The sequence below is a fragment of the Podarcis cretensis genome (genome assembly GCF_951804945.1).
Source record: "Podarcis cretensis genome assembly, chromosome: 7".
NCBI lineage: Eukaryota > Metazoa > Chordata > Lepidosauria > Squamata > Lacertidae > Podarcis > Podarcis cretensis.
In genome coordinates this window covers 91,322,102-91,347,367 of record NC_137176.1, presented here as the reverse complement: position 1 = coordinate 91,347,367, position 25,266 = coordinate 91,322,102, and the positions used below count along the sequence as shown (strand labels likewise).

Below are 25,266 nucleotides of genomic sequence, written 5' to 3'. Positions count from 1 at the left end.
CTTTCCCAACATCAGGGTCTTTTCCAGGGAGTCTTCTCTTCTCCTGAGGTGGCCAAAGTCTTGGAGCCTCAGCTTCAGGATCTGTCCTTCCAGTGAGCACTCAGGGCTGATTTCCTTCAGAATGGAGAGGTTGGATCTTCTTGCAGTCCATGGGACTCTCAAGAGTCTCCTCCAGCACCAGAATTCAAAAGCATCCATTCTTCGGCGATCAGCCTTCTTGATGGTCCAGCTCTCACTTCCATACATCACGACTGGGAAAACCCGGGCTTGAACTATACGGACCTTTGTTGGCAAGGTGATGTCTCTGCACGATTCGTTTATTTCAAACGTTTGACGGTTATTTTAGTGCTGGGCAAAATGGTGTTTTAAAGGGTAAAGGGGGTGATTTTTGGCATTATATCTGTTTGTAGCAGACTGTAGAACTTGAATCCAACACTCCAGTGGCCTGTTCCAAGCAGGACTTCTGGGATAGCTCAGTCAGTAGAGCATGAGGCTGTTAACCTTAGGGTCGTTGGTTCAAGTTCCACGTTGGGCAAAAGATTTCTGCATTGCAGAGGGTTGGACTAGATGACCCTCAGGGTCCCTTCCAGCTCCACAATTCTGTGATCTATGACCCAGGTCCACAGTGCCATGCTTTCATGCATAGGGAACAAAGGAACTGGCCCAACAATTTAACAGTTCAAACTATGTGTGGCCAAACCACTTTGGGGTTTTCTTTAGGATACTGACGGCACGACTGCGGTCCAGGGATTAGTGTGTCTGCATAATGACCTTCCGTGCAGGGTTGGCTGCTTGATGAAATAGCTTCTTGGATTTGCCCAACTCTCATCTTTGAGTGGCCAGCAAACAACCATTATTATTATTATTATTATTATTATTATTATTATTATTATTATTATTACCCCGCCCATCTGGCTGGGCCTCCCCAGCCACTTTGGGCAGCTTCCAACAGAATATTAAAATACAGTAACATATTAAACATTAAAAGCTTCCCTAAACAGGGCTAGCTTCAGATGTCTTCTAAAAGTCTGGTAGTTGTTTTTCTCTTTGACATCTGGTGGGAGGGCGTTCCACAGGGCGGGTGCCACTACTGAGAAGGCCCTCTGCCTGGTTCCCTGTAACTTGGCTTCTCGCAGGGAGGGAACCGCCAGAAGGCCCTCGGCGCTGGACCTCAGTGTCTGGGAAGAACGATGGGGGTGGAGACGCTCCTTCAGGTATACTGGGCCGAGGCCATTTAGGGCTTTAAAGGTCAGCACCAACACTTTGAATTGTGCTCAGAAACGTACAAGGAGCCAATGCAGATCTCTCAGGACCGGTGTTATGTGGTCCCGGTGGTCGCTCCCAGTCCCCAGTCTAGCTGCCGCATTCTGGATTAATTGCAGTTTCCGGGTCACCTTCAAAGGAAGCCCCACACAGAGCGCATTGCAGTAGTCCAAGCGAGAGATAACCAGAGCATGCACCACTCTGGCGAGACAGTCTGTGGGCAGGTAGGGTCTCATCTTGCATACCAGGTGGAGTTGGTAGACAGCTGCCCTGGATACAGAATTGACCTGCGCCTCCATGGACAGCTGTGAGTCCAAAATGATTCCCAGGCTGCGCACCTGGTCTTTCAGGGGCACAGTTATTCCTCCACACCTGCCTGCATCCTTTCCGCAAAAAACTGTACTTCTGTCTTGTCAGGATTCAACCTCAATCCTGCCTCGAAACAAGAGCCGCCTCTTTTCTGGGGCATGAGAAATTAAACTTGCCGAATTATTCATGGGTTGGACAGAGGGAAACATCCCAAAGGCCAGCAAGCGAAAGAACATCTCAGCTCGACGTGTAATTAGACCGCGGAACTCACTGACACAAGATGGTCGCTGACCTAAATACCATTTCGGAAAGGATTAGGCGAGACGCTGGGCATGTCGGGCCTTTGTCTGCTGTGCCGTGTGATGGCTGTCTCCCGCAGGAATCTCTCGCTCTCCCGCCTCCTGTTTCATCCAGGGAAGGATTTGAAGTCGTTGACACAAGCGTGCCTCTTCCGTGAAAGAAAGACCAAGTTGGGAGGAGAGCTGAGGGAGGAAAAGCAAGAGAGGCTGAGCACCCGAGGCTTTTTTCGTGGTAGGGGGTGGGGGCTCTGGCCTGACAGCCCTCCCTGTATGCCAGCAATCTGTAAACAGGATGCAGAAGAGGAAAAGATGGGAGTTCATGCAGGAAGAGACGGGCGTGGAAGCGCAGTAAGGAGAAAGCAGAGCGCCAAAGGAATTGTTTCCCCTGCAGCTGTATATGCCACACAGAGCTGTCATTAGCTGTCTTCAGGAACCAGCTGCAATCAATAATAATAATAATAATAATAATAATAATAATAATAATAATAATTTGGAGGCACGCAGGTGGCACTGTGGGTTAAACCACAGAGCCTAGGACTTGCTGATCAGAAGGTCAGCGGTTCGAGTCCCGTGAGCTCCCGTTGCTCGGTCCCTGCTCCTGCCAACCTAGCAGTTCAAAAGCACATTGAAGTGCAAGTAGATAAATAGGTAGCACTCCGGTGGGAAGGTAAATGGTGTTTCCGTGCGCTGCTCTGGTTCGCCAGAAGCGGCTTAGTCATGCTGGCCACATGACCCGGAAGCTGTACGCCGGCTCCCTTGGCCAGTAAAGTGAGATGAGCGCCGCAACTCCAGAGTCGGCCACAACTGGACCTAATGGTCAGGGGTCCCTTTACCTTTAATAATAATTTATAATTTATATCCCGCCCATCTGGCTGGGTTTTCCCAGCCACTCTGGGCGGCTCCCAACAAACTATGAAAATACAGTGGTCCGTTAAACATTAAAAGCTTCCCTAAAGAGGGCTGCCTTCAGATGTCTTCTAAAACATTATTTTGTGAGGAATGGTGTTTTCAGCCTTCTTATTATTTCCCACTGGATCCATTTTGAATTCGCTTTAATCCCGCTCGCATTCTTTCAATCAGTTGCTCATTTTAACCCCCAAGGGATTGGTCCAAGGCGCAACTGTCACAATTACACTTGGATTATTCTATCAAAGCATCCATTTAGTCTCCCCAGTCTTGTATTAATCATATGCTTAATTTAATCCCAGTGGAATTTATTTTAAAAAAAGAAAACTAAAAAACAACAACTTCGGTTTAATCCAATTTGGATTTCAAAATACGCCTAATCTCATGTTATTTCATACTTTTTAAGATTGGTAGTGTTCCTTCACAGAACAAGCCTTTCCAGAAAACTCTTGAGATTGCAGCAACCATTTTTAATCCACAATTTATGCTAAAATTCCATGTTGGACTTAAATGCGCATCAGGTAAACAGGCTGATCGGACTGGAATCCCTCTGATAAAACTCAACAGCCCCTACAACAACCCTGAGAGGTAGGCTAGGCCCAGAGGCAGCTACTGACTCCAAGCTTCGTGGCTGACTGAGTGGAGGAATCGAACTCTGCTCTCCCAGGTCCGAGTCCGCCGCTCTAACCATTACGCCACGCTGCCTTGTGAGGGTTGTGTGACGGATCCATCACACCTGGAGGGGAAGGAACACGACTGGCTACTACCATCTCCGGCTTAGCATTTTGGCTGTTTCCGCAGTCCTGTTTCGTTCTCCCCTCGCAGGCCTGTCACCTGCAAAGCTACCTGTGGAGGCTGGAGGAGAGGAAGGGCGTGGAAGGGCTTTAACCACCCTCTTCCTTGGAAACCAGCACCCAGCAAACCTGGCCTGCAATGCATAGAGCAGCTGGTTTAAGTTAGCAGAGGTGGAGTCATGGGGAGGGAGCAGCTGAGCCAAGGCTTCACGCTGCTGCCACCTGCCGCCCGAGATGGAAAGCAGCAGGTGAGCTCTAGCCCGATGGGACCCTGGCAGTGCCATGCCTAATAGGATTGCAGCCAAGGTGGGCAAGGCTGTGATCCCCCTTGCGATGGACTGCTTTGTGGGTTTCCTTTTTTTTTTTGCATTTTATTTATTTATTAACATTCATATATATATATGAATGTTAATAAATTAAAAACCTTTTAATGAGGGTGAAAGAGGAGAGTGCAAAATATGGTCTGAAGCTCAACATCAAAAAAACTAAGATCATGGCCACCGGTCCCATCACCTCCTTGCAAATAGAAGGGGAAGAAGTGGAGGCAGTGAGAGATTTTCCTTTCTTGGGCTCCATGATCACTGCATATGGTGACAGCAGTCACGAAATTAAAAGACGCCTGCTTCTTGGGAGAAAAGCAATGACAAACCTAGACAGCATCTTAAAAAGCAGAGACATCACCTTGCCGACAAAGGTCCGTATAGTTAAAGCTCTGGTTTTCCCAGTCGTGATGTATGGAAGTGAGAGCTGGACCATCAAGAAGGCTGATCACCGCAGAATGGATGCTTTTGAATTCTGGTGCTGGAGGAGGAGAGGACGGGGAGCTCATCCTGTCGCGGGGATTCGAACCCCCGACCTTCTGATCGGCAAGCCCAAGGCTCTGTGGTTTAACCCATAGCGCTTACAATTCTGTGTGCTGGGAAAGAAGATCATAAGGTACGGGTGGGTAGGTTCACGGGGGAGAATTCAGTCTGGTACTCTGGACCCAAGCCATTTAGGGATTCAGAAGTCAAGCCCAGCACTTTGAATTGGGCCTCAGAGACACCTGATTTGCTTGCAAAACGCCCCAGATTCAATCTCCAGGAAGGGCTGTGAATTTCCCCTTCCCTAAGACCCTGAAGAGGGGACGCGGGTGACGCTGTGGTCTAAACCACAGAGCCTAGGGCTTGCCGATCAGAAGGTCGGCGGTTCGAATCCCCACGACGGGGTGAGCTCCCGTTGCTCGGTCCCTGCTCCTGCCAACCTAGCAGTTCCAAAGCACGTCAAAGTGCAAGTAGATAAATAGGTACCACTCCGGCGGTAAGGTAAACGGCGTTTCCGGGCGCTGCTCTGGTTCGCCAGAAGCGGCTTAGTCATGCTGGCCACATGACCCGGAGCTGTACGCTGGCTCCCTCAGCCAGTAAAGCGAGATGAGCGCCGCAACCCCAGAGTCGGCCACAACTGGACCTAATGGTCAGGCGTCCCTTTACCTTTAAGACCCTGGAGAGTCCCTCTCAGTCAGCATGAACAATGCAGGGCTAGACAGAGCCCCAGTGGTTTGACGCGCCCAAGAGAGGTTCCTGCGTTTCTCATGCTTCAAAATTGACATCATGTCCGCTGGCCGACCACTGTTAACAGCCTTGGCAGCCACATTCCACAGTGGCTGCAACATCTGAGAACTCTTGCTCATTTATTTATGTTCTAATTTATTTATTTCCATTTATGAATCATTTCCTATAAAGCCACTCTCCCAAGCCAGCCTCGTCTCAGGCCGTTTAAAAGCAATCTAGCCTGGATGTGACTAAGCGGCTGGCGTGTGAATTACTTGGGGCCAGATCATTTGCCTCGAGGAGAGATCCCAGCCGGCATGTCCGCTGAGGCTGGGAGGGGAGAAGGAGCTCTTGGGGTCGCCAGTTGGACAGGGAGGAGCAGCTGGATCCAAGATTATGTGCAAAACTGTGAACCTGCATCTTTGGGGAGAGGGCAGCCCCAAAATGATGGTGTGCTCACCCCAGAAGGAATAATAATCTGCAGCAACCATACGCTGACGGCTGGCTCACGTTCCCACTTCTTAAATAGCAGCTTCCTGGTGCTGCAGGCCTCTTTGCTTTGCAAGACTTAGTATCCCCTTCATGCTGCCCCCTTGATACTTGCATCAAAACAGTGTTCAGCAGATTTACTGTATTTTTTTGCTCTATAAGACACACCGGACCATAAGATGCACCTAGTTTTTGGAGGAGGAAAACAAGAAAAAAAATATTATGAATCCCAGAAGCCACAACAGCAAGAGGGAAATAGCTTCTAACATAGCCTCTTGCTGTTCTGGCTTCTGGGATAGCCATGCGAAGCCTCTCCTGGGCAGCTGTCCTGGCTTCCCCTTCCCCTTCTCCCTCCTCGGGGAAAAGCCCCCAAGAGCCGTACACACGCTCCACGCAGCTCTTTAAAGGGAGAGCTGAGCAGAGCCTCTTTCCTGCATTCGCTCCATAAGACGCACACACATTTCCCCTTACTTTTTAGGAGGGGAGAAAGTATTTCTTATAGAGCGAAAAATACGGTAGCTTTTTGTAGCTGGAGTCAGTCCAAGCCCTCTCAGGTCATGTGGGAAAAGACCAGCAAGTTAGGGAGCAGGTCTTCCGGAACTCGCAGCTAAGGTGGTTTCTGCCCCTGAGCTGTGGGCCGTCGCCAGCCTTGCGGATGTGTTCTGGCAGCCACAGCACCTCCCCTTGGCCTCCCCTCTAGCCACAAAGCAGCTGCTGGCAAGGTGTCGCCCTAGTGCAAGCATGTCCAACTCTACAGAGACTGCAATCTACTCCCAGTATAATGAAGCTGGCAGTGATCTACCCATTGTCATTGCCCATAGTTGCTGATCTTTTTTTGGGAAGGGTCGACCAGAGATGTTGAGCTTTTTTAGTGGGGAATGACCAAAGTTATTGGGCTTTGGGGGGTAATGATTGCATAACATCAATCACCAACCAGTCCACAGCCCTCCCTCCTTTCCCCAATCGGACGCCGACAAAGAGAGAACTAGCTTTCAAACAGGGAAGGAGGCAGTGGAGGTAAATAGCGCCGGGGGCAAGGCGCGTCGTGGTTGCTCAGGAGAAACACGGCTGTCATTTTTATAACTCCCGCGATCGACCTGTATCACCCCGGCAATCTCTGGCCACCCAGTAGCGGTATTTAACTCCAACTAAGCCAAAATGTATAAAGCTAAGCCAATTATGTATGAGAAGTGCAAAATGATAGAAGGAACATTCTTTCCTATGTGGTGGCCTTGCAAAAGAAAAAAGAAGAATCTAAGGGCTATTGGGAAATGATATATTGATGAGATATAAAAGATGTTTAAGTTGATGATTCCCAAGAAACCTGAAGCTTTTCTTTTAGGAATTATAGATAATGATGTTCCAAAAGAGATGGTTAACTTATTTATGTATACAATGACAGCAGCACAAATGTTGTATGCCCAAAAATAGGAAGAAGGAGACTTTCCAGCAAGAGAAGATTGGCTTTTGAAAATGATGGAGTACGTGGAACTGTCAAGATTGACAGCAAAATTTAGAGACCCAAATGGTGAAAAATACCCTGAGGACTAGAGACCTTTTATTGAGTATTTAAAGAACTATTATAGCGAGAGGAAAATGCAGGCAGGACTTGAAATATGAGCTACAGTGTGAATTATTAAGACAAATGGGTTAATTTGAATGTATAGGCGAAATAATGCAGCATTTAAGAGTAAATATGGAAACCATGGAAGGAGAGGAAAGGAAGTCAATTGATAAAGTAACTTAAGGTCTACACACACAGACACACACACATACACACTCACACACACACACTGTATTTTTCCATCTATAAGATGCCCCCTATTTTGGGGGATTCTGGTTTGAGAAAATGGGGGGAGATACTATCTGTGTATAAGACGAGCCCAGATTTTTAAATTTATTTTAGAGTAAAAAAGAGTCATATACACAGAAAAGTATGGTTGGTGTGTGTGTGTGTGTGTGTGTGTAATTTTTTTAAAAAATGGGAGTACCATTTTGGGCTTGTAGTGCAAGGGTGAGTAGATCCTAGCCGGTCCAGAAAAGAATTGGGGGGGGGGGCTTTGCTCCCTGTGTCTCTGTCACATGCAATGGAGACCCCTGACTCCATGTTCCTCTCTCTGTTGCAGCATCACCCCCAAGGATCTGAAGGCCATGTTGCCCCAGGTCAACTACCGCGTGCCTAACATGAGATTCCTCCGGGACAAGCTTCTGGTAAGGAAACCCCTCTCCTCGTTTTTCCTTCTCGCGCTGGACCTCAGAAGAGGAAATCTCTCGGCAATGGGGGGGGGGGGGTCTGCTAAAAAGGAAGCTGATGGAGAAAGTCAGGGCTGCTTGGGGATATTCCAAACCACAATGACAGGAGCTCAGCTGGAATCGGGAAAGGCTAAGAGGATGCCAGCATGCCTAATGAGCCGAGTCGAGGAAGCTTTTAGGCAGAAGACAACTTCCTTCTGAAAACGGAAGTCTGGTTTAAATAAGAAGAGCAAAAAGGGAACACAAACTTTGGTAAAAAGTAATTGCACTGGGCTTGTGTCTTCCGAGAAGGCAGGGTGAGCAGCACTCACAGTGTTGGGATCAGGGCCAGTAACATAGGGTCCCATTCCTCCCGGGCTGACCCTGTGCATTTAGCCAACCTAAAACTACCAGACTTTTAGAAGACATCTGAAGGCAGCCCTGTTTAGGGAAGCTTTTAATGTTTGATGTATTACAGTATTTTACTATTTTGTTGGAAGCTGCCCAGAGTGGCTGGGGAAGCCCAGCCAGATGGGCGGGGTATAAATAATAAATTATTATTATTGTTGTTGTTATTATTATTATTATTATTATTATTATTATTATTATTATTATAAAAGGCTCCAGCATTACATTACCTGAGACTGGGTGGATGGGGGGCCTGATCCGTGCTCAGTCAAAGCAAGCCTCATTAACCCTTTCCCTTTTTTGTCCTCTTCCCACGCAGGAGGTCGAAGTCCGGAATGAAATCACCTTCAGCCACTTTGCACACTTCTATAAAAACCTGATGTTTGATGCTCAGAAATCGGTATGGACATTTGGGACGCTGTTTTGAGTTCTGTTGAGCTGCTGTAGAGTTTTTATTGACCAGCTTTAAAAAGTAAAACTTCTTTTTTGGGGGTGGTTCCATTCTTGTGATAGTTGCAGGGTTTTCTCACACTTTTTAGAAAGCCAGCCTGAGAATAATAACAACAACAACAATAATAATAATACAGTAGTACCTCCGGTTGTGGACAGGATCTGTTCTGGAGCTCCAGTTGGATCCCAAGTTTTCCGCAACCAGAGGGACCGCTTCTGCGCATGCATGTGCGGATGATAACCCAGAAATATACTTCCAGGTTTGCTGCTTACGTATCCTGAAGTTTACGTAACCGGAGGGATATGTAAGCGCAGGTACTTTATATTCATACTTAATAATATTGATATGTAATAATGATATTTATTTATTTATACATACATACCCCGCCCATCTGGCTGGGTTTCCCCAGCCACTCTGGGAGGGTCCCAACCAAATATCAAAAACATAATACAGCATTAAACATTAAAAACTTCCCTAAACAAGGCTGCCTTCAGATGTTTTCTAAAAGTCAGACAGTTGTTTATTTCCTTGACATCTGACGGGAGAGGCAGAGGGCCTTCTCGGTGGTGGCGCCCGCCCTGTGGAACGCCCTCCCAGTGCAGAAAGAGCACAGTCTTCTTTGTCCAGCAGAGTCAGGCATTGCTCTCTTGAGGGGATGGCACTTACCGTATTTTCCGCCCTATAGGGCGCACCAGCCCATAGGGCGCACCTAGTTTTTTGGGGGGGAATAAAGGGAAAAAATTATTTCCCCACCCCCCCAGGCGCGGGGCTGGGGCGGGGGAAGCCCGAGCTTCCCCCGACCCCAGCCCCCAGAACAGGCTGCTATCCGCAAGCCTTCCCCCAGCAGCCCCGACAAGCTCTGGGAGTATTCCCCACCTCCCGCAGAAGCCGCGCGCTCTTTAAAGGGGCTGAGCGGCTTCTATTGGCTTTTCTAGGAGATGGGGGAATTCCCCCACCTCCCTGAAAAGCCCGCAGGCTGCCATCCGCAAGCCTTGGGAGCCCGGCGGGAAGTCGTGCCGGTCTCCCAAGGCTTGCGGATAGCTTCCTGAAGCCTGGAGAGCGAGAGGGGTCGGTGCGCACCGACCCCTCTCGCTCTCCAGGCTTCAGCGAAAGCCTGCATTCGCCCCATAGGACGCACACACATTTCCCCTTCATTTTTGGAGGGGAAAAAGTGCGTCCTATAGGGCGAAAAGGGGAAGCAGGTGGCGCTGTGGGTTAAAGCCTCAGCGCCTAGGACTTGCCGATCGAAAGGTCGGCGGTTCGAATCCCTGCGGCGGGGTGCGCTCCCGCTGCTCGGTCCCAGCGCCTGCCAACCTAGCAGTTCGAAAGCACCTCCGGGTGCAAGTAGATAAATAGGGACCGCTTACCAGCGGGAAGGTAAACGGCGTTTCCGTGTGCGGCTCTGGCTCTGGCCAGAGCAGCGATGTCACGCTGGCCACGTGACCCGGAAGTGTCTCCGGACAGCGCTGGCCCCTGGCCTCTTAAGTGAGATGGGCGCACAACCCCAGAGTCTGTCAAGACTGGCCCGTATGGGCAGGGGTACCTTTACCTTTACCTTTATAGGGCGAAAAATACGTTAAGTGACCAAATGCCAAGAAAGGATCCTTTCCCCCTAAAGTCCTCATAGCACCCTCAGCCTCAGAGATGCGGCTGGTATGCGTATTGTTTTCTTCGCCAAACTTGGCCAAAACATCTCCCTTTCACACCTCTGGCGATGGTTTGCCATTACCTGGGATGCTGCTTAGAAATCAGTCATTAAAGTGTTAACCGACCGTTGGTCCTCGGTCCTGGTTAAAGTTTGCTGCCCTCTCCTCTTTTTATGCATTGTCTGAATTTGAAATGGCAAAAAAATAAAACGTATAAACATTTGCAGCCTTAATACCAACCGTAGAAGAATGGCGGCAGAAGGTAATGGAATATGCAGAAATAGCCAAATTAACAGGGAAAATTAGACAACAGGGCGAGAAAACATTTCAATAAGAATGGGAAAAATTTATGTTGTATATAGGAAAGATAAGATGAAATAGTGAAACCAGTAGAACTGGAAATAAACCTCATTAACGGGAAAGATTAAGAAAAGCGATGGATAATGAAAATAATAAGAAGCAAAATGTATAAGGAGATTAATATAACTAACAGTGGTTGTAAGTGAATACAGACAGACAACAAGAATTGTATAAACAGGAGGATTTGTTTGTTTATGGATATACTATGGACAAATATGGAAAATGAATAACAATATACAAAATGGATGGAAATAATGCGATAAAATTATATGTGATATAAAAAACCAGAAGAAGGAAGGAAGGAAGACAGTGCTTAGGAGCAAGTATAAATGTAAAATGCAACACATTATGTGTATGTGGAGTATGTAACCGGAAAACTAATAAAGATTATTTGAAGAAGAAAAAGACATTTGCAGCCTTGCCCATGTCCTGATTGCATTGCTGATCGCTGTGTCGCTTCTTTACGTTCCAGATAATTGAGCAGCTGGAGCTGTCGTTCCCCTTACGGTAAGTAGGAACCTCCCGGAGGCTGGGATCGCTCACTTCCTGTCTCTTGGCCTGAGTCTCCATGTGTTCGTTGAAACGAAAAGAGCCGCACAGGTCAAGAAGGGTGTTGGCAGGTGATTTATAGGTGGTACATGAGACCAGTCAAGCTTGCAAAAATTTATCATTTGCCCGATAATAAATGTTGGAAATGTTAAGAGACTGAAGGTACATTCTTTCACCTTTGGTGGACATGCCCAAGGATTAAGACTTTCTGGGAAATGATCTACAATGAAATGAAAAAGGTATTTAAATATACTTTTCTGAAGAAACCAGAGGCCTTTCTCCTGGGCATGGTCGGCCAATTGGTGCCAAAGAAGGACAGAACTTTCTTTATTTATGCAACAACAGCAGCAAGAATACTTACTGCAAAGTACTAGAAGACACAAGATCTACCCACCCGGGAAGAATGGCAGATGAAGGTGATGGACTTCATGGAAATGGCGGAAATGACTGGCAGAATTCGAGACCAGGGAGAAGAGTCGGTGGAAGAAGATTGGAAGAAATTTAAAGTTTATTTACAGAAACATTGTAAAATTAAGGAATGTTAGAAGGAGGCTGGAATGAAGTTATGTGGCTTTAGCAGAAATATTATAAAGGATTAAGTAAAAATAGATTGTTAATGGATGAAAGGAAGAAAGGTAAAGTTACATCATATTAAGATAAATTATAGGATAAAAATTGGGAAAGATGGAAAGGATTTGCTGAAATAGCTAACCGAACTAGAATACAAAAAAGGGAGGTGCGAGGAGGTCAAGGAAACAAGCAAATGAAAGATAAGTTATGGGAAGGTTCATTGTGTTTTTTAATTGTCTCTATTTTTCTGTTTTTCTGTTTTTTATAATCTTTTTTTTTTCCTATTCTCTTCTTTCCTTACTGTGATGTGTTGTCAAGTTTTTGTTTAACTTGGAGTTATCTCTTTTTCTTTTTGTAACATTTAAAACTTTAATAAATATTATTATTTTTTTTTAAAAAAAAGGGTGTTGGCAGGTTTGGTGAGCTGCCTTCCTTCCAATCTGGTGCCCGCTAGATTTTCTGGACTACAACTCCCATCAAACACAGCATCGTAGGTCCATGCTGCCTGGGGCTGGTGGGAGTTGTAAAACACCCCAGACTTCTGGGGGGTGGGCACCAGGTTGGAGAAGGCTGTTAGAAAGAAGCTGGAAAGCTTCTTTGAAACACCAGATTTGGATAAAACCTTCCAGCCCAGGATCCGCTTTCCCAAATGGTTAACATGAGTGCAACCGCAGCACTCTCCTTGTGAGTCCCAGTAATTGGTATTTGGTGGTATACTGCTACTGCACAAGGAGGTTGTATAGATCAGTGTTTCCCAACCTTGGGCCTCCAGCTGTTTTTGAACTACAATTCCCATCATCCCTGACCACTGGTCTTGCTAGCTAGGGATGATGGGAGTTGTAGTCCAAAAACAGCTGGAGGCCCAAGGTTGGGAAACACTGGTATAGATGACTAAGAGTAAACCAACCTCAAGGGATTTGTCTAATTTTCTGGAAAGCCATCTCAGATAAATGCATGGGTTTCAAAGGTGGGCCAAAGGAACTGGGTATAATGTCCTGGACAGTTAATGCCTCGGTCCCTCCGATTCAGTTTTCTCGTCTTATGAACAGGCTCAGACTTCACAAAATGTCCTATGCATGGGTTTTTGGTTTTTTTGTGGCTGGGTTTATGGAGCATCGCCAGGTGGATTTTGGTGGCCACTATCTTTCTCTCTTCAACTCTCTCCCTAGGAACGTGGACCGGCCAGAACTCTGCCAGATCACGCTGTACGACTTCCAGAAGTTCCTGCAATATGACCAGAAGGTATTTGCAAAGAGAGGAGGGTTTATCGTATTTTTCATGCCATAAGACGCACCTGACCATAAGACGCACCTAGTTTTTAGAGGGGGAAAACAAGAAAAAAAAATTCTGAATGAAACAGTGGATGTATGATTTTTGTGGTTCATGCTGTGGCCACAGACATGTGATTTGACAGTGAGTTTGGGGTAGCCCAATGCAAAAATCCTGAGGATCCATGTGGATCCATGCTTTGTAACCACGTTTTTGCGCCATTGCGTCCCCACGCAACAGTGGCTGCGTGTGTTTTTTTGGTGCAGGCTGTAGCCATGGACATGCTTTGTGATCTGATGGTGAATTTTGGGTGACCCAGTGCAAAAGTCCTGAGGATCCATGGGTTTTTACCTCTCCCCTCCCAGGCAGCCTCTGCTAGCGTCCCTTATCTCCCTCCCCATCGCTTACTGATCAGCTGCTTCCTTTCAACACCCCCTTCCCTCTTATTTGCCTTAGTGTCTTTTCCTTAGCTGGAGCAGTTTTTTGCTCCTCCTTTTCTTCTAATTTCTCTCCTCATTGCTTTAGTATTCCTGTCTCCTCTCCTTGCAAGTTTGCTGTCTTTACCTCTCGCTCCCAGGCAGCCTCCTTTATTGCCTGCATCCCTTATCTCCCTCCCCAATTGCTTGCTGATTAGCGGCTTTGTTTCAACACCCACTTCCCTCTTTAAAAAGAAAAAGAAAAAGCATGATATGCTTTTCGCACCTGGGCAATTCTGCTCCAGGGACCACGCTTTCGCTCCATAAGACGCACAGACATTTCCCCTTACTTTTTAGGAAGAAAAAAGTGTGTCTTATGGAGCGAAAAAGCGGTAGTTAATTTTGCAGAGGAAGGTTGGGCTTGGGAGAGCCTCTCATGCTCAGAGTAGCACGACAAAGATCCGCTTGTCCCGTGAAAGCAGCGGCGTAGCGTGGGTTGTCAGCACCCGGGGCAAGGCAAGTAATTTGCGCCCCCTAACCCGGGGCAAGGCAAGTAATTTGCGCCCCTAACCCCTAACCTGCCGCCGCTGCCAGCTTCTTCTTGCTGCTGCCTGGGCTGGGGTATTTATGGTAAGGTAACCACGGCGGCGGTGGCGGCGGGTCCACGGCGGGTCCACGGCGGGTCCGTGTCAGGTGATCTGAGGCGAGTTGCCGCTGGCGCTGCCGCCCAAACGACGACGCTTGCCCAGAGGAGGAGGAGGGCAGAGAGGTGAGGAAAATGCAACATGGCCCAGCAGCTGCAGCAGCGGCGGCAGCGGCGGGGCTGTGAGGAGGGGCTGCCTGGCGCGCCCTCCGCGGCCCACGCTGAGAGCCGCTGCCTGCCGGACGCCTTCAGCCCGGACGCGCGCTCAGCTCGTCGGTTCCGCGAGACATGGGGCTCTGTTACAGCCTGTGCCCGAGGCTCTGCTACAGCCTGTGCCCGAGGCTCTTCGGCGACTCCGGAGGCGGCGAGCGCGCCCCCCCCAGATGTTGCGCCCGGTGCGGCCGGCCCCCCCTGCACCCCCCACACCACGCCACTGCATGAAAGTAACGCATTAACCGGCTTTCCTTGGTAACTGACAGCCGGCAGGTAGGAGATTGGAGACCTTTTTGGAGCCAGCCGTAAATCAACCAACCGCTTGGTGCTCTTGCACTCTGAAAGCAGCTAACATCAGGGTGATGCTGGCTGGAATAATTATTATTATTATTATTATTATTTATACCCCGCCCTCCCTAGCCAAGACCGGGCTCAGGGCAGCTAACACCAGGTATAAAAAACAACTGATTAAAATACAACTTAAAAACAAGATTCAAATACAACATTAAAATGCAGCCTCATTTCAATAGAAACACAAATAAAAAAAAATATTTTTGGGGGGATGAAAACATCAAGTCTTCACCAAGGCCAACTATCCAGACTGGTCCTTCGTGGGCCAGAAAAAAAGCCAGGGAAGTCCCCAAATAGGAGTTCCATCACAGAAGGAGAAAGGAAAGAGGAGGGGGGATCAAGTTGATTCCAAGCCAAAGGCCAGGCGGAACAACTCTCTCTTACAGGCCCTGCGGAAAGAAATCAGATCCTGGAGGGCCCTGGTCTCATGAGACAGAGCGTTCCACCAGGCCGGGGCCAGTGTTGAAAAGGCCCTGGCTCTGGATGAGGCTAATCTGACTTCCTTAGGGCCCGTGACCTCTAGGGTGTTGCTATTTATGGACCTTAAGGTCCTCCATAGGGCATATCGGGAGAGGCGGTCCCATAGGTATGAGGGTCCTAGGACGTGATGGGAAATATAGTCCAAAACAGCTGCAGTGGCACCCGCTTGGAGAAGGCTGTGCTCTACCAGTTGGGTCTTCTCTGTTGCCTTGCAATGAAGGTTGGATTTCTCCAATTACAGCAATCACAGGATTCATTTTCAGCCTGGAGAGATTTCACCCAGAGTCTGTCTGTGATGAGCTCTGATGTCGCTTTTACATACCTTTTTAATTATTATTTTTTGTAGTTTTTTATTGACATATATTCAAAGACATACAGAAATACAGTACATACTCATTACAAAGTATATTTTGTATAATATACTGAAATAAAGCAGCGACTAGTAAAGCAAAAATAAAGCAGGATTAATTCAGCCAGCTAGCCCTGATGATCATCTAATGTTTATTGGATGGATTTTCCTCCTAAATTGATTTTGAATTCTGAATTTATTGTTATTCACATTTTATACTGTATTTTATGCTGTTTTTTGTTGCATCAATTAAGTGTTTTAAATTTCTTGCTAGCCGCCCTGAGCCCGTTCTTCTGAACTGGGAAGGGAGGGGTATAAATAAAAAATTATTTATTTACTTACTTACTTACTTACTTATTTACTTAAAATAAGAAAGAGCAAGGACAGAAAGGAGAAAAAGAAATAGCTAAAGAAAGGGGGGGGGGCAGAGAAGAGAAAAAAGGATTAAATAAAGATAAATAAAGATAAAAGGCTGTCTTTTCCATCTCTGTCCTGCAGCCAGATAACAGCCAACCATTCTGTCTTCTATAAACTAGTATATTTTTCAGTCTTCAGATCCAGGTTTTACAAGTTCGTTTTCTCTTTCACGCGAACATCATTACTGAGCATTTGTTAATTCCTTACGGACTTTTTGGCGTGAAAGAGGCGCTTCTTACTTACAGCGCTCCCCTCTTTACCTTTCCCTCCAGGAGCCGTGGGCAACTGACATTGCCAAAGTCCGGGAGTTCATGTGCAACTACCTCCGGGATCCCTTCAGCGACATGGCGGAGCCCTTCTTCCAGCTGGACGAGGTGGATGGCACCCTCCCCTCCCCTCCTCACCCTGGGGGGCACCAGAAGTCAGCTCACCATAGAGCACGCCCTGCCAGCTTCCATTCTGTGGACGCAGCCACAGAAAGCACACTTCAGTGTCTTCCAATTAACTCCAAGGCATTGCAGCTTGGATCTTGAGCTTCCATGAGCTGAGATCTGCTCACAGGAGAAGCCCATGGAAGGAGCAACAACTTTAACTGACCTGCTCTTCTCCTTGCAACCCTCTGTGCCCCTGAAAAGGGTTGTGGGGCTACGAGGAAGATGGCATAGGGGGCTGCAGGGAGACTTGGCAAACATTCCCCTCCCCATAACCTCTAGTGGGAGGCAGATTCCCTTTTGAGCAGAAGCAGCCAACTCCTGGAATTTAACAGCCTAATTGGAATTTCTCTCATGTGTTCGCCAGCCATATAACCCCGGTCCTGAAAGACCTACATTGATTCCCAGTACGTTTCTGAGCACAATTCAAAGTGTTGGTGCTGACCTTGAAAGCCCTAAACAGCCTCAAAGGCCCAGTGTACCCATTTTAAGGAGCATCTCCACCCCCATCGTTCAGCCTAGACACTGAGGTCCAGCTCCAAGGGCCTTCTGGTGATTCCCTCCCTGCAAGAAGCAAGGTTACAGGGAACCAAGCAGAGGGCCTTCTCGGTGGTGGCGCCCGCCCTGTGCAACGCCCTTCCATCAGATGTCAAGGAAATAAACAACTATCTGACATTTAGAAGACATCTGAAGGCAGCTGTAGTAAACGAAAATCTGCCCTTATTCCCTTATGGGAGACACAAGAGCCCTTTGCAGGTTCTGCATCGGTCAGAGAAAATAACAGAGGCCAACCAGAGAATATTGAGAAGCAAAGCAGCTAGTAAGCCTGATCTTTATTGAACTGTTGCAACAGGGTGTCCCCTTCACACGCAGAAGGACCCTGAACCAAGGCATGCCCGCCCTTATATAGACATTTTAAATTGCCCGCCCTGGAGTCCAAGATCACCCCCAGAAGCATCATACATACATCACAGAAAGGGCAGTCTACAACAGAAATCTGAGTGTGTTGTTTACCTCCTGTCTGGCAGGTTACCTGTTAATGCTTACTTGATTGGATACCCTGGGGAGCCTGGCCAGTCCTTTGTAATGACAAATACTTAGTTCCTGAGCCAGGTCACAGGCTCACCCTATTCATACACAGACATACCCTTAAGACAGGATTTGTGAAGGAAAAGACAATGGGGAGGCTTTTCCATTTTCCTTGACCTTGCAGAGAAATCATTTGGTCAGTTTGGGAGTCAAAATGGTTCCAGGGCTGCTGCTTCAGTCATGTGGTTTATATATTTATGTACATGTTTGCTTGGTACATTTATGAACATTTATTATATATATAAGACCTTAAATTTTTTATTTCACAACCCTGTTTAGGGAAGTTTTTAATGTCTGATGTTTTATCGCTTTATTATCATCATCATCATCATTAATTGGGAGCAGCAATTAATTAATTAATGGTGGAAAGAAGGACTCATGTAAATGAGGACCCTTCACCTGACTCCAGCCAGACCACATCTGCGGTGCTCACCTAATTCTGAGAGTCTTTATCCCATTCCCCAGCTGACCTCTAACTGGTTCCTTTCTCCCCTTGGCTCCCCACAGTTCCTAACGTTCCTGTTCTCCAAAGAAAACATGGTCATGGATTCCAGGTTTGACCGAGTGGTGCCGGAAGAAATGAACTACCCCTTGACTCAGTACTGGATCTCTTCCTCCCATAACACGTAAGAGCATCTCTGGGCAACAGGGCCCTTTGCTCAGGGGGCAGCCTCAGTTGTGTTAAAGCAAGGCTGCTGGGTCAGGCACCAGAACTTCTGAACCCCAGCCCAGCTACAATGGCACAGCTGGCAGGGCCCCTGTGTCTTACAAGGGAACCATGGAATCACAGAATTGTACAGTTGGAAGGGATCCCCAAGGGGAATCTAGTCCAGCCCCTGGAATGCAGGAATCACAGCTTTAAGAAAATCCCTGATAGATGGACACCCAACCTCGGTTTAAAAACCTCCGGTGAAAGAGAGTCCACATTCTGAGGGAGTCCATTCCCACAGCTGAACATCTCTTATCCTCATGTCTAGCCAGAATCTCTTCCCTTATCCTTGGACAGCTGTCCATGGAGGCGCAGGTCTATTCTGTGTTCAGGGCAGCTGTCTACCAGCTCCATCTGCTACGCAGGATGAGACCCTCCCTGCCCACAGACTGTCTCGCCAGAGTGGTGCATGCTCTGATTATCTCTCGCTTGGACTACTGCAATGCGCTCTACATGGGGCTACTGTTGGCTATTTGCAGTTTAGTAGCACAGCAGAGGGGACGCAGGTGGCGCTGTGGATTAAAGCCTCAGCGCCTAGGGCTTGCCAATCGAAAGGTCAGCGGTTCGAATCCCTGCGGCGGGGTGCGCTCCCGCTGCTCGGTCCCAGCGCCTGCCAACCTAGCAGTTCGAAAGCACCTCCGGGTGCAAGTAGATAAATAGGGACCGCTTACCAGCGGGAAGGTAAACGGCGTTTCCGTGTGCGGCTCTGGCTCTGGCCAGAGCAGCGATGTCACGCTGGCCACGTGACCCGGAAGTGTCTCCGGACAGCGCTGGCCCCTGGCCTCTTAAGTGAGATGGGCGCACAACCCCAGAGTCTGTCAAGACTGGCCCGTACGGGCAGGGGTACCTTTACCTTTACCTTTACCTTAGCACAGCAGAGGTGGAAGACAGAAGTGCCTGGCGTGCTCTGGTCCATGGGGTCACGAAGAGTCGGACACGACTAAACGACTCAACAAGCACAGCAGAGAGCTTGCTGGGGAGGCCATGCATAACAAGGAACTCAAAATAACTTTAAAAAGGTTTTAATAACAAAAACAAAAACTCCTTTTACACTAAAGATAACAACAAACATGACCCAACCACCAACCCATCCCCCAGGGGGGCAAGAGAGCTAGGTGCTGCTCCTTATATACTAAGCTAGGTGCTGCTCCTTATATGAGAGCCAGTGTGGTGTAGTGGTTAAGAGCGGTAGTCTTGTAATCTGGGGAACCGGGTTCGAGTCTCCGCTCCTCCACATGCAGCTGCTGGGTGACCTTGGGCTAGTCACACTTCTTTGAAGTCTCTCAGCCCCACTCATCTCACAGAGTGTTTGTTGTGGGGGAGGAAGGGAAAGGAGAATGTGAGCCGCTTTGAGACTCCTGAAGGGGAGTGAAAGGCGGGATATCAAATCCAAACTCTTCTTCTTCTTCTTCTTCTTCTTCCTTATATACTACACCCAATTGCTGACACAACTTAATTAACTCAACTTAGCAGCACCTGGACGCGGGTGGCGCTGTGGGTCAAAGCCTCAGCGCCTAGGGCTTGCCGATCGAAAGGTCGGCGGTTCGAATCCCCGCGGCGGGGTGCGCTCCCGCTGCTCGGTCCCAGCGCCTGCCAACCTAGCAGTTCGAAAGCACCCTCGGGTGCAAGTAGATAAATAGGGACCGCTTTCTAGCGGGAAGGTAAACGGCGTTTCCGTGTGCAGCTCTGGCTCGCCAGAGCAGTGATGTCACGCTGGCCATGTGACCCGGAAGTGTCTCCGGACAGCGCTGGCCCCTGGCCTCTTGAGTGAGATGGGCGCACAACCCCAGAGTCTGTCAAGACTGGCCCGTACGGGCAGGGGTACCTTTACCTTTACCTTAGCAGCACCTGCTATGTTTCACAGCTGCAAGACTGGGTCTCGTTATCTGCCCTGGCCCTTAAAGACATATACAACTTGTGAAACAATAATGAACCTTCACATTTTAAAGTGACTATTCAACAGCTACCTTTGAAGGTGACCCAGAAACTGCAATTAATTCAGAATGCGGCAGCTAGACTGGGGACTGGGAGCGACCACAGAGACCACATAACACCAGTCTTGAAAGACCTACACTGGCTCCCAGTACGTTTCCAAGCACCATTCAAAGTGTTGGTGCTGACCTTGAAAGCCCTAAACGGCTTCAGCTCTGTAGACCTGAAGGAGCGTCTCCACCCCGGACACCGAGGTCCAGCACCGAGAGCCTTCTGGCAGTTCCCTTGCTGCGAGAAGTGAGGTTACAGGGAACCAATACAGAACAACAAACCCCTGTGTTGCAAACTTAACACAACAAACAATACAAGCAACACGTAGACCAGTATACTAGATAGCACTGTAATTCTTATTGAGTAATATACATGATTTAGTAACAAAAACAAAATGTGTGCACTTGTAAATTCTCTAATATATTTGAAATCAATTGAACACACGTCTGTCAATCTTTGAAAGTCCGCAGAAGTTTAATAAGTCTATGGGTGAATATTGGATGTGAGAATATCGAGAGAATATTGGATGTGTGGTTTTTTTTATTATTGTTATTGGTGTATTGGTTTTTATGTGTGTGTGTGTGTTTTTTTTTTTTGATGTACTGTTATGTATGTTTTGTTAATTTTTTGTTGTTCTCTCTTTTGCCTTTTTTTTGTAATTTTTGAAACTTCTAATAAATATCAAAGGGACGCGGGTGGCGCTGTGGGTAAAACTTCAGTGCCTAGGACCTGCCGATCGTATGGTCGGTGGTTTGAATCCCCGCGGCGGGGTGAGCTCCCGTCTTCGGTTCCAGCTCCTGCCCACCTAGCAGCTCGAAAGCACAATTAAGTGCAAGTAGATAAATAGGTACCGCTTTATAGCGGGAAGGTAAATGGCGATTCCGTGTGCTGTGCTGGTGCTGGCTCGCCAGAGCAGCTTCGTCATGCTGGCCACGTGACCCGGAAGTGTCTCCGGACAGCACTGGCCCCCGGCCTCTTAAGTGAGATGGGCGCACAACCCTAGAGTCGGTCACGACTGGCCCGTACGGGCAGGGGTACCTTTACCTTTACCTTTAATAAATATCATTAAAAAAAGAAGAAGAAAGAAACAGTCAGATTTTCCGGGAACACTGTCCGTTGTTATTCACCTACTACTTCGGCACCATGAACACCTAAAAATATTTTTACCACTTAACCCACAGTATAGCATCTATTACTTAGGTGTGTCTGCCTCTTACAGGTATCTCACGGGGGACCAGTTCTCCAGCGAATCCTCTCTGGAAGCTTACTCCCGCTGCCTCCGGATGGGATGCCGCTGCATAGAATGTGAGTCGGACTTTGGGGGATCTTGGCCCAGTTTGGCTTCCAGGTGCCAGCTGCTGGAAACCAAAAGCTGGGACAGTTGCTCTTGGGCTTGAACCCTGATTGTGGGTTTCCAACTGCGGGCACTTGGTTGGCCACTGCAAAAACAGGATGCTGGACTCGACAAGCCGGTGGCCTGATCCTGCAGGCTCTTCTTAGGTTCTTAATTTGTTATTTATTTGGCGCATTTGTACCCCACGTTTCTGTTGGGATGCTGCCAGGGAGACGGGGGCATCAGGCAGGCCCCCAGCTGGCTCCAGCCACCGGCCGGCAGCCGGGCGAACTCCAGGTCAGGGAACAGCATCGATCAATCAGCAACTCGAGCCTCAGTTGCCTTCTGAAGCTACCGAGCATGCGAATTAGCAGAGTGAATAAATCTCCACAACGGAAGTGGCGGACAGAGCCATGTGTAAGCTTTATTTACAGCATTTTATTCAGCAGCAGGAACAAAGGAAAACATGTCTGCTTCCCTTCGTGTCCAGCAAAACAGCAATAAAGCAAAAGCAATATACAAAACTGAAGTTCCCAGCAGACTGTGCTGGAAGTAAACAGGCATGTGACACACAACAGTCAGGCCTGATCCTTTTAAGGTGGAACGGAACTATATCATAACAGTTTCGGCAAAATGGGCTCCCAGAGTGCCTTGCATAGAGTCAATTAAAACAAGACAGTTTGCACATCTCAGCCAGTGGCTCATAGCACTTCCTTTTCCAGGTATTTGGCAAAGAGGGATTTTGCAAACCAGTCCTGGTCTGTGGCTTTCTGTGCCATGTTATCTTTCCATCTCATAGCTCAGAAGCAGGCAGACTGGGATTAAACTGAAACCTGCTACAGCCTAGGAAGTTAGGCTGTTAAGTGAGAGTTCTCCCGAGCATGCACAGAGTTCTTTTCTGTAAGCACTGGCTAACCTCAGCTCACTCTATCATATCTGATAGTAAAGGGCAGAGATTCCAGCAGGATTCAGATGTGCCTTTCTGCAATTTGCGCCCCCCCCCCCCCCCAAAAGGAGAAAGACAAACAGATGCCTTAAGTGTGTGTGTGTGTGTGTGCACATTTGTGTGAGTGTGTGCCTGTAGCAAAGGGCCGGGCAATCTATACATCATTATTATGGTTGTTACCTGATTGAAGAAATCCTGGCCAATGAATTGCGTGAACTGGGAAATCAATCAAATAATTAACTGATAAAGTTCTGCATCTGAGTATAAACCAGCCTTCTCCAACCCGGTGCCCACCAGAAATTTTGGACTACAGTGATGAGAATTGTAGTCCGAAACCTCTGGCAGGCAACAGGTTGAAGAAGGCTGGTATCCATAAAAATTCTGCAGCAAGAAGCATAGAAAGGGAGAAGCTTCTTTTAAGATAACTCTGGGCACTTGCAGTTTTTAATAAGCACCGGTGTTAAAGACAAAGATATATAAAACCTTCCTGGTTGATGAAAAAGAAATTCCATCTTAATGAAAAAGGCAATTAATTTAATAACTAATTCAGTACCAAATCCTCTCCACCTACAGTGGACTGTTGGGACGGTCCGGACGACCTGCCAATCATCTACCACGGCCATACGCTCACCTCCAAAATCAAATTCTTGGATGTGCTGCACACCATCAAGGAACATGCTTTCGTCACCTCTGAGTAAGTGATTCTCCCCCTCCTCTCAGCCCCTTCCTCTGCCTTCTCTTTCCTAAGAGAAGGGAGTGTTTGGTGCATGCTACCCATGATTCTAAGAGGGACACGGGTGGTGCTTTGGGTTAAACCACAGAGCCTAGGACTTGTTGATCAGAAAGTCGGCAGTTCGAATCCCTGTGACGGGGTGAGCTCCCGTTGCTCGGTCCCTGCTCCTGCCCACCTAGCAGTTCGAAAGCACCTCAAAGTGCAAGTAGATAAATAGGTACCACTCCAGTGGGAAGGTAAACGGTGTTTCCATGCACTGCTCTGGTTCGCCAGAAGCGGCTTAGTCCTGCTGGCCACATGACCCGGAAGCTGTATGCCGGCTCCCTCGGCCCATAGTGAGATGAGCGCCGCAACCCCAGAGTCGGCCACGACTGGACCTAATGGTCAGGGGTCCCTTTACCTTTACCCTTACCCATGACTCTGGGAAAATTTGCTTGTGCAAAGCTATTTCCCGGGATCTCCGAGAAAATTGGAATCAGTGATGAAACCTCGGAGGGTATTTTTCACTGATCTAAAGGCGTATATCGAGAGAAGCTTCCTGTGTTGTGTTGCTTGTGTGGGAGTGTGGAAACTCAGCAACACAGGTGTCTCAGAAACGCAGGTGTTTTCCTCTTGTGCAATTGCATGGTGTGTGTTCAGCATACGAAAATGTGAAACCTCCTGACGTTGCCTCGGGCTGTCGGATTGGGGCAGGGACCTGTCCTCTTGCCCTCTGTGTAGCACAAGGTTCGGGGACAGGGCTGTGCCGATGATGGCACGCTGCAGGTGTCTCGAGGTGCACCTGGGTGACGCTGCCTGCCTTTCGCCTAGGTTCCCCATCATCCTCTCCATCGAGGACCACTGCAGCATTGTGCAGCAGAGGAACATGGCCGCGCACTTCAAGAAGGTCTTCGGGGACATGCTGCTTACCAAACCGGTGGATGTCAACGCAGACCAGCTGCCCTCACCTGCCCAGCTCAAGAAGAAGATTCTCATCAAGGTAGCGGAACTCTTGCCTGCCCTTTATTCCGAGCTGAACCCTTAGTTCAGGGTCAAAACAAAATAAAAAAATTCCTTCCAGTAGCACCTTAAAGACCAACTAAGTTAGTTCTAGGTATGAGCTTTCGTGTGCATGCACACTTCTTCAGATACACTGAAACAGAAGTCACCAGACCCTTCTATATAGTGAGAAGGTGGGGAGGGGTATTACTCAGAAGGGTGGTGGGATTGGGTGATTGGCAGATAGCTGTGATGAGCCTGTTGACGACTCTTAACGACTGCAATAGGTCTTACAGGAAAAAGCAAGGGGTGAGAAGGTGAAAAATGGCTTTGTCATGTAAAGCCATTTTTCACCTTCTCACCCCTTGCTTTTTCCTGTAAGACGTTAAGAGTCGTCAACAGGCTCATCACAGCTATCTGCCAATCACCCAATCCCACCACCCTTCTGAGTAATACCCCTCCCCACCTTCTCACTATATAGAAGGGTCTGGTGACTTCTGTTTCAGTGTATCTGAAGAAGTGTGCATGCACACGAAAGCTCATACCAAGAACTAACTTAGTTGGTCTTTAAGGTGCTACTGGAAGGAATTTTTTTATTTTGTTTTGACTATGGCAGACCAACACGGCTACCTATCTGTAACTGGAACCTTAGTTCAGGGGTCAACAAACTTTTTCAGCAGGGGGCCGGTCCACTGTCTCTCAGACCTTGGGGGCTGGACTATATTTTGAAGGGGAAAAAAATGAACGAATTCCTATGCCCCACAAATAACCCAGAAATGCATGTTAAATAAAAGCACACGTTCTACTCAAGTAAAAACACCAGGCAGGCCCCACAAATAACCCAGAGATGCATTTTGAATAAAAGGACACATTCTACTCATGTAAAAACACCCACTACCGAGAAGGCCCTCTGTCTGGTTCCCTGTAACCTCACTTCTCGCAATGAGGGAACCGCCAGAAGGCCTTCGGCGCTGGACCTCACTGTCCGGGCAGAACGATGGGGGTGGAGATGCTCCTTCAAGTATACAGGACCAAGACCATATAGGGCTGTATAGGGCTTTAAAGGTCAGCACCAACACTTTGAATTGTGCTTGGAAATGTACTGGGAGCCAATGCAGATC

The 25,266-nt window shown here is 48.0% G+C and overlaps 1 protein-coding gene across 1 annotated transcript in view; it reads left to right on the top strand.

Moving 5' to 3' along the window:
• The window catches only part of LOC307220317 (1-phosphatidylinositol 4,5-bisphosphate phosphodiesterase gamma-1-like), a 95,612-nt gene that overhangs the window by 32,231 nt on the left and 38,115 nt on the right, over window positions 1-25,266 (top strand). The window contains exons 4-12 of the mRNA XM_079984152.1: window positions 7,716-7,800; window positions 8,549-8,629; window positions 11,159-11,193; window positions 12,975-13,047; window positions 16,216-16,317; window positions 17,971-18,089; window positions 21,375-21,460; window positions 23,008-23,128; window positions 23,978-24,146. Coding sequence (XP_079840278.1) covers window positions 7,716-7,800; window positions 8,549-8,629; window positions 11,159-11,193; window positions 12,975-13,047; window positions 16,216-16,317; window positions 17,971-18,089; window positions 21,375-21,460; window positions 23,008-23,128; window positions 23,978-24,146 — 871 coding nt within the window. The remainder of the gene's footprint in view (window positions 1-7,715; window positions 7,801-8,548; window positions 8,630-11,158; window positions 11,194-12,974; window positions 13,048-16,215; window positions 16,318-17,970; window positions 18,090-21,374; window positions 21,461-23,007; window positions 23,129-23,977; window positions 24,147-25,266) is intronic.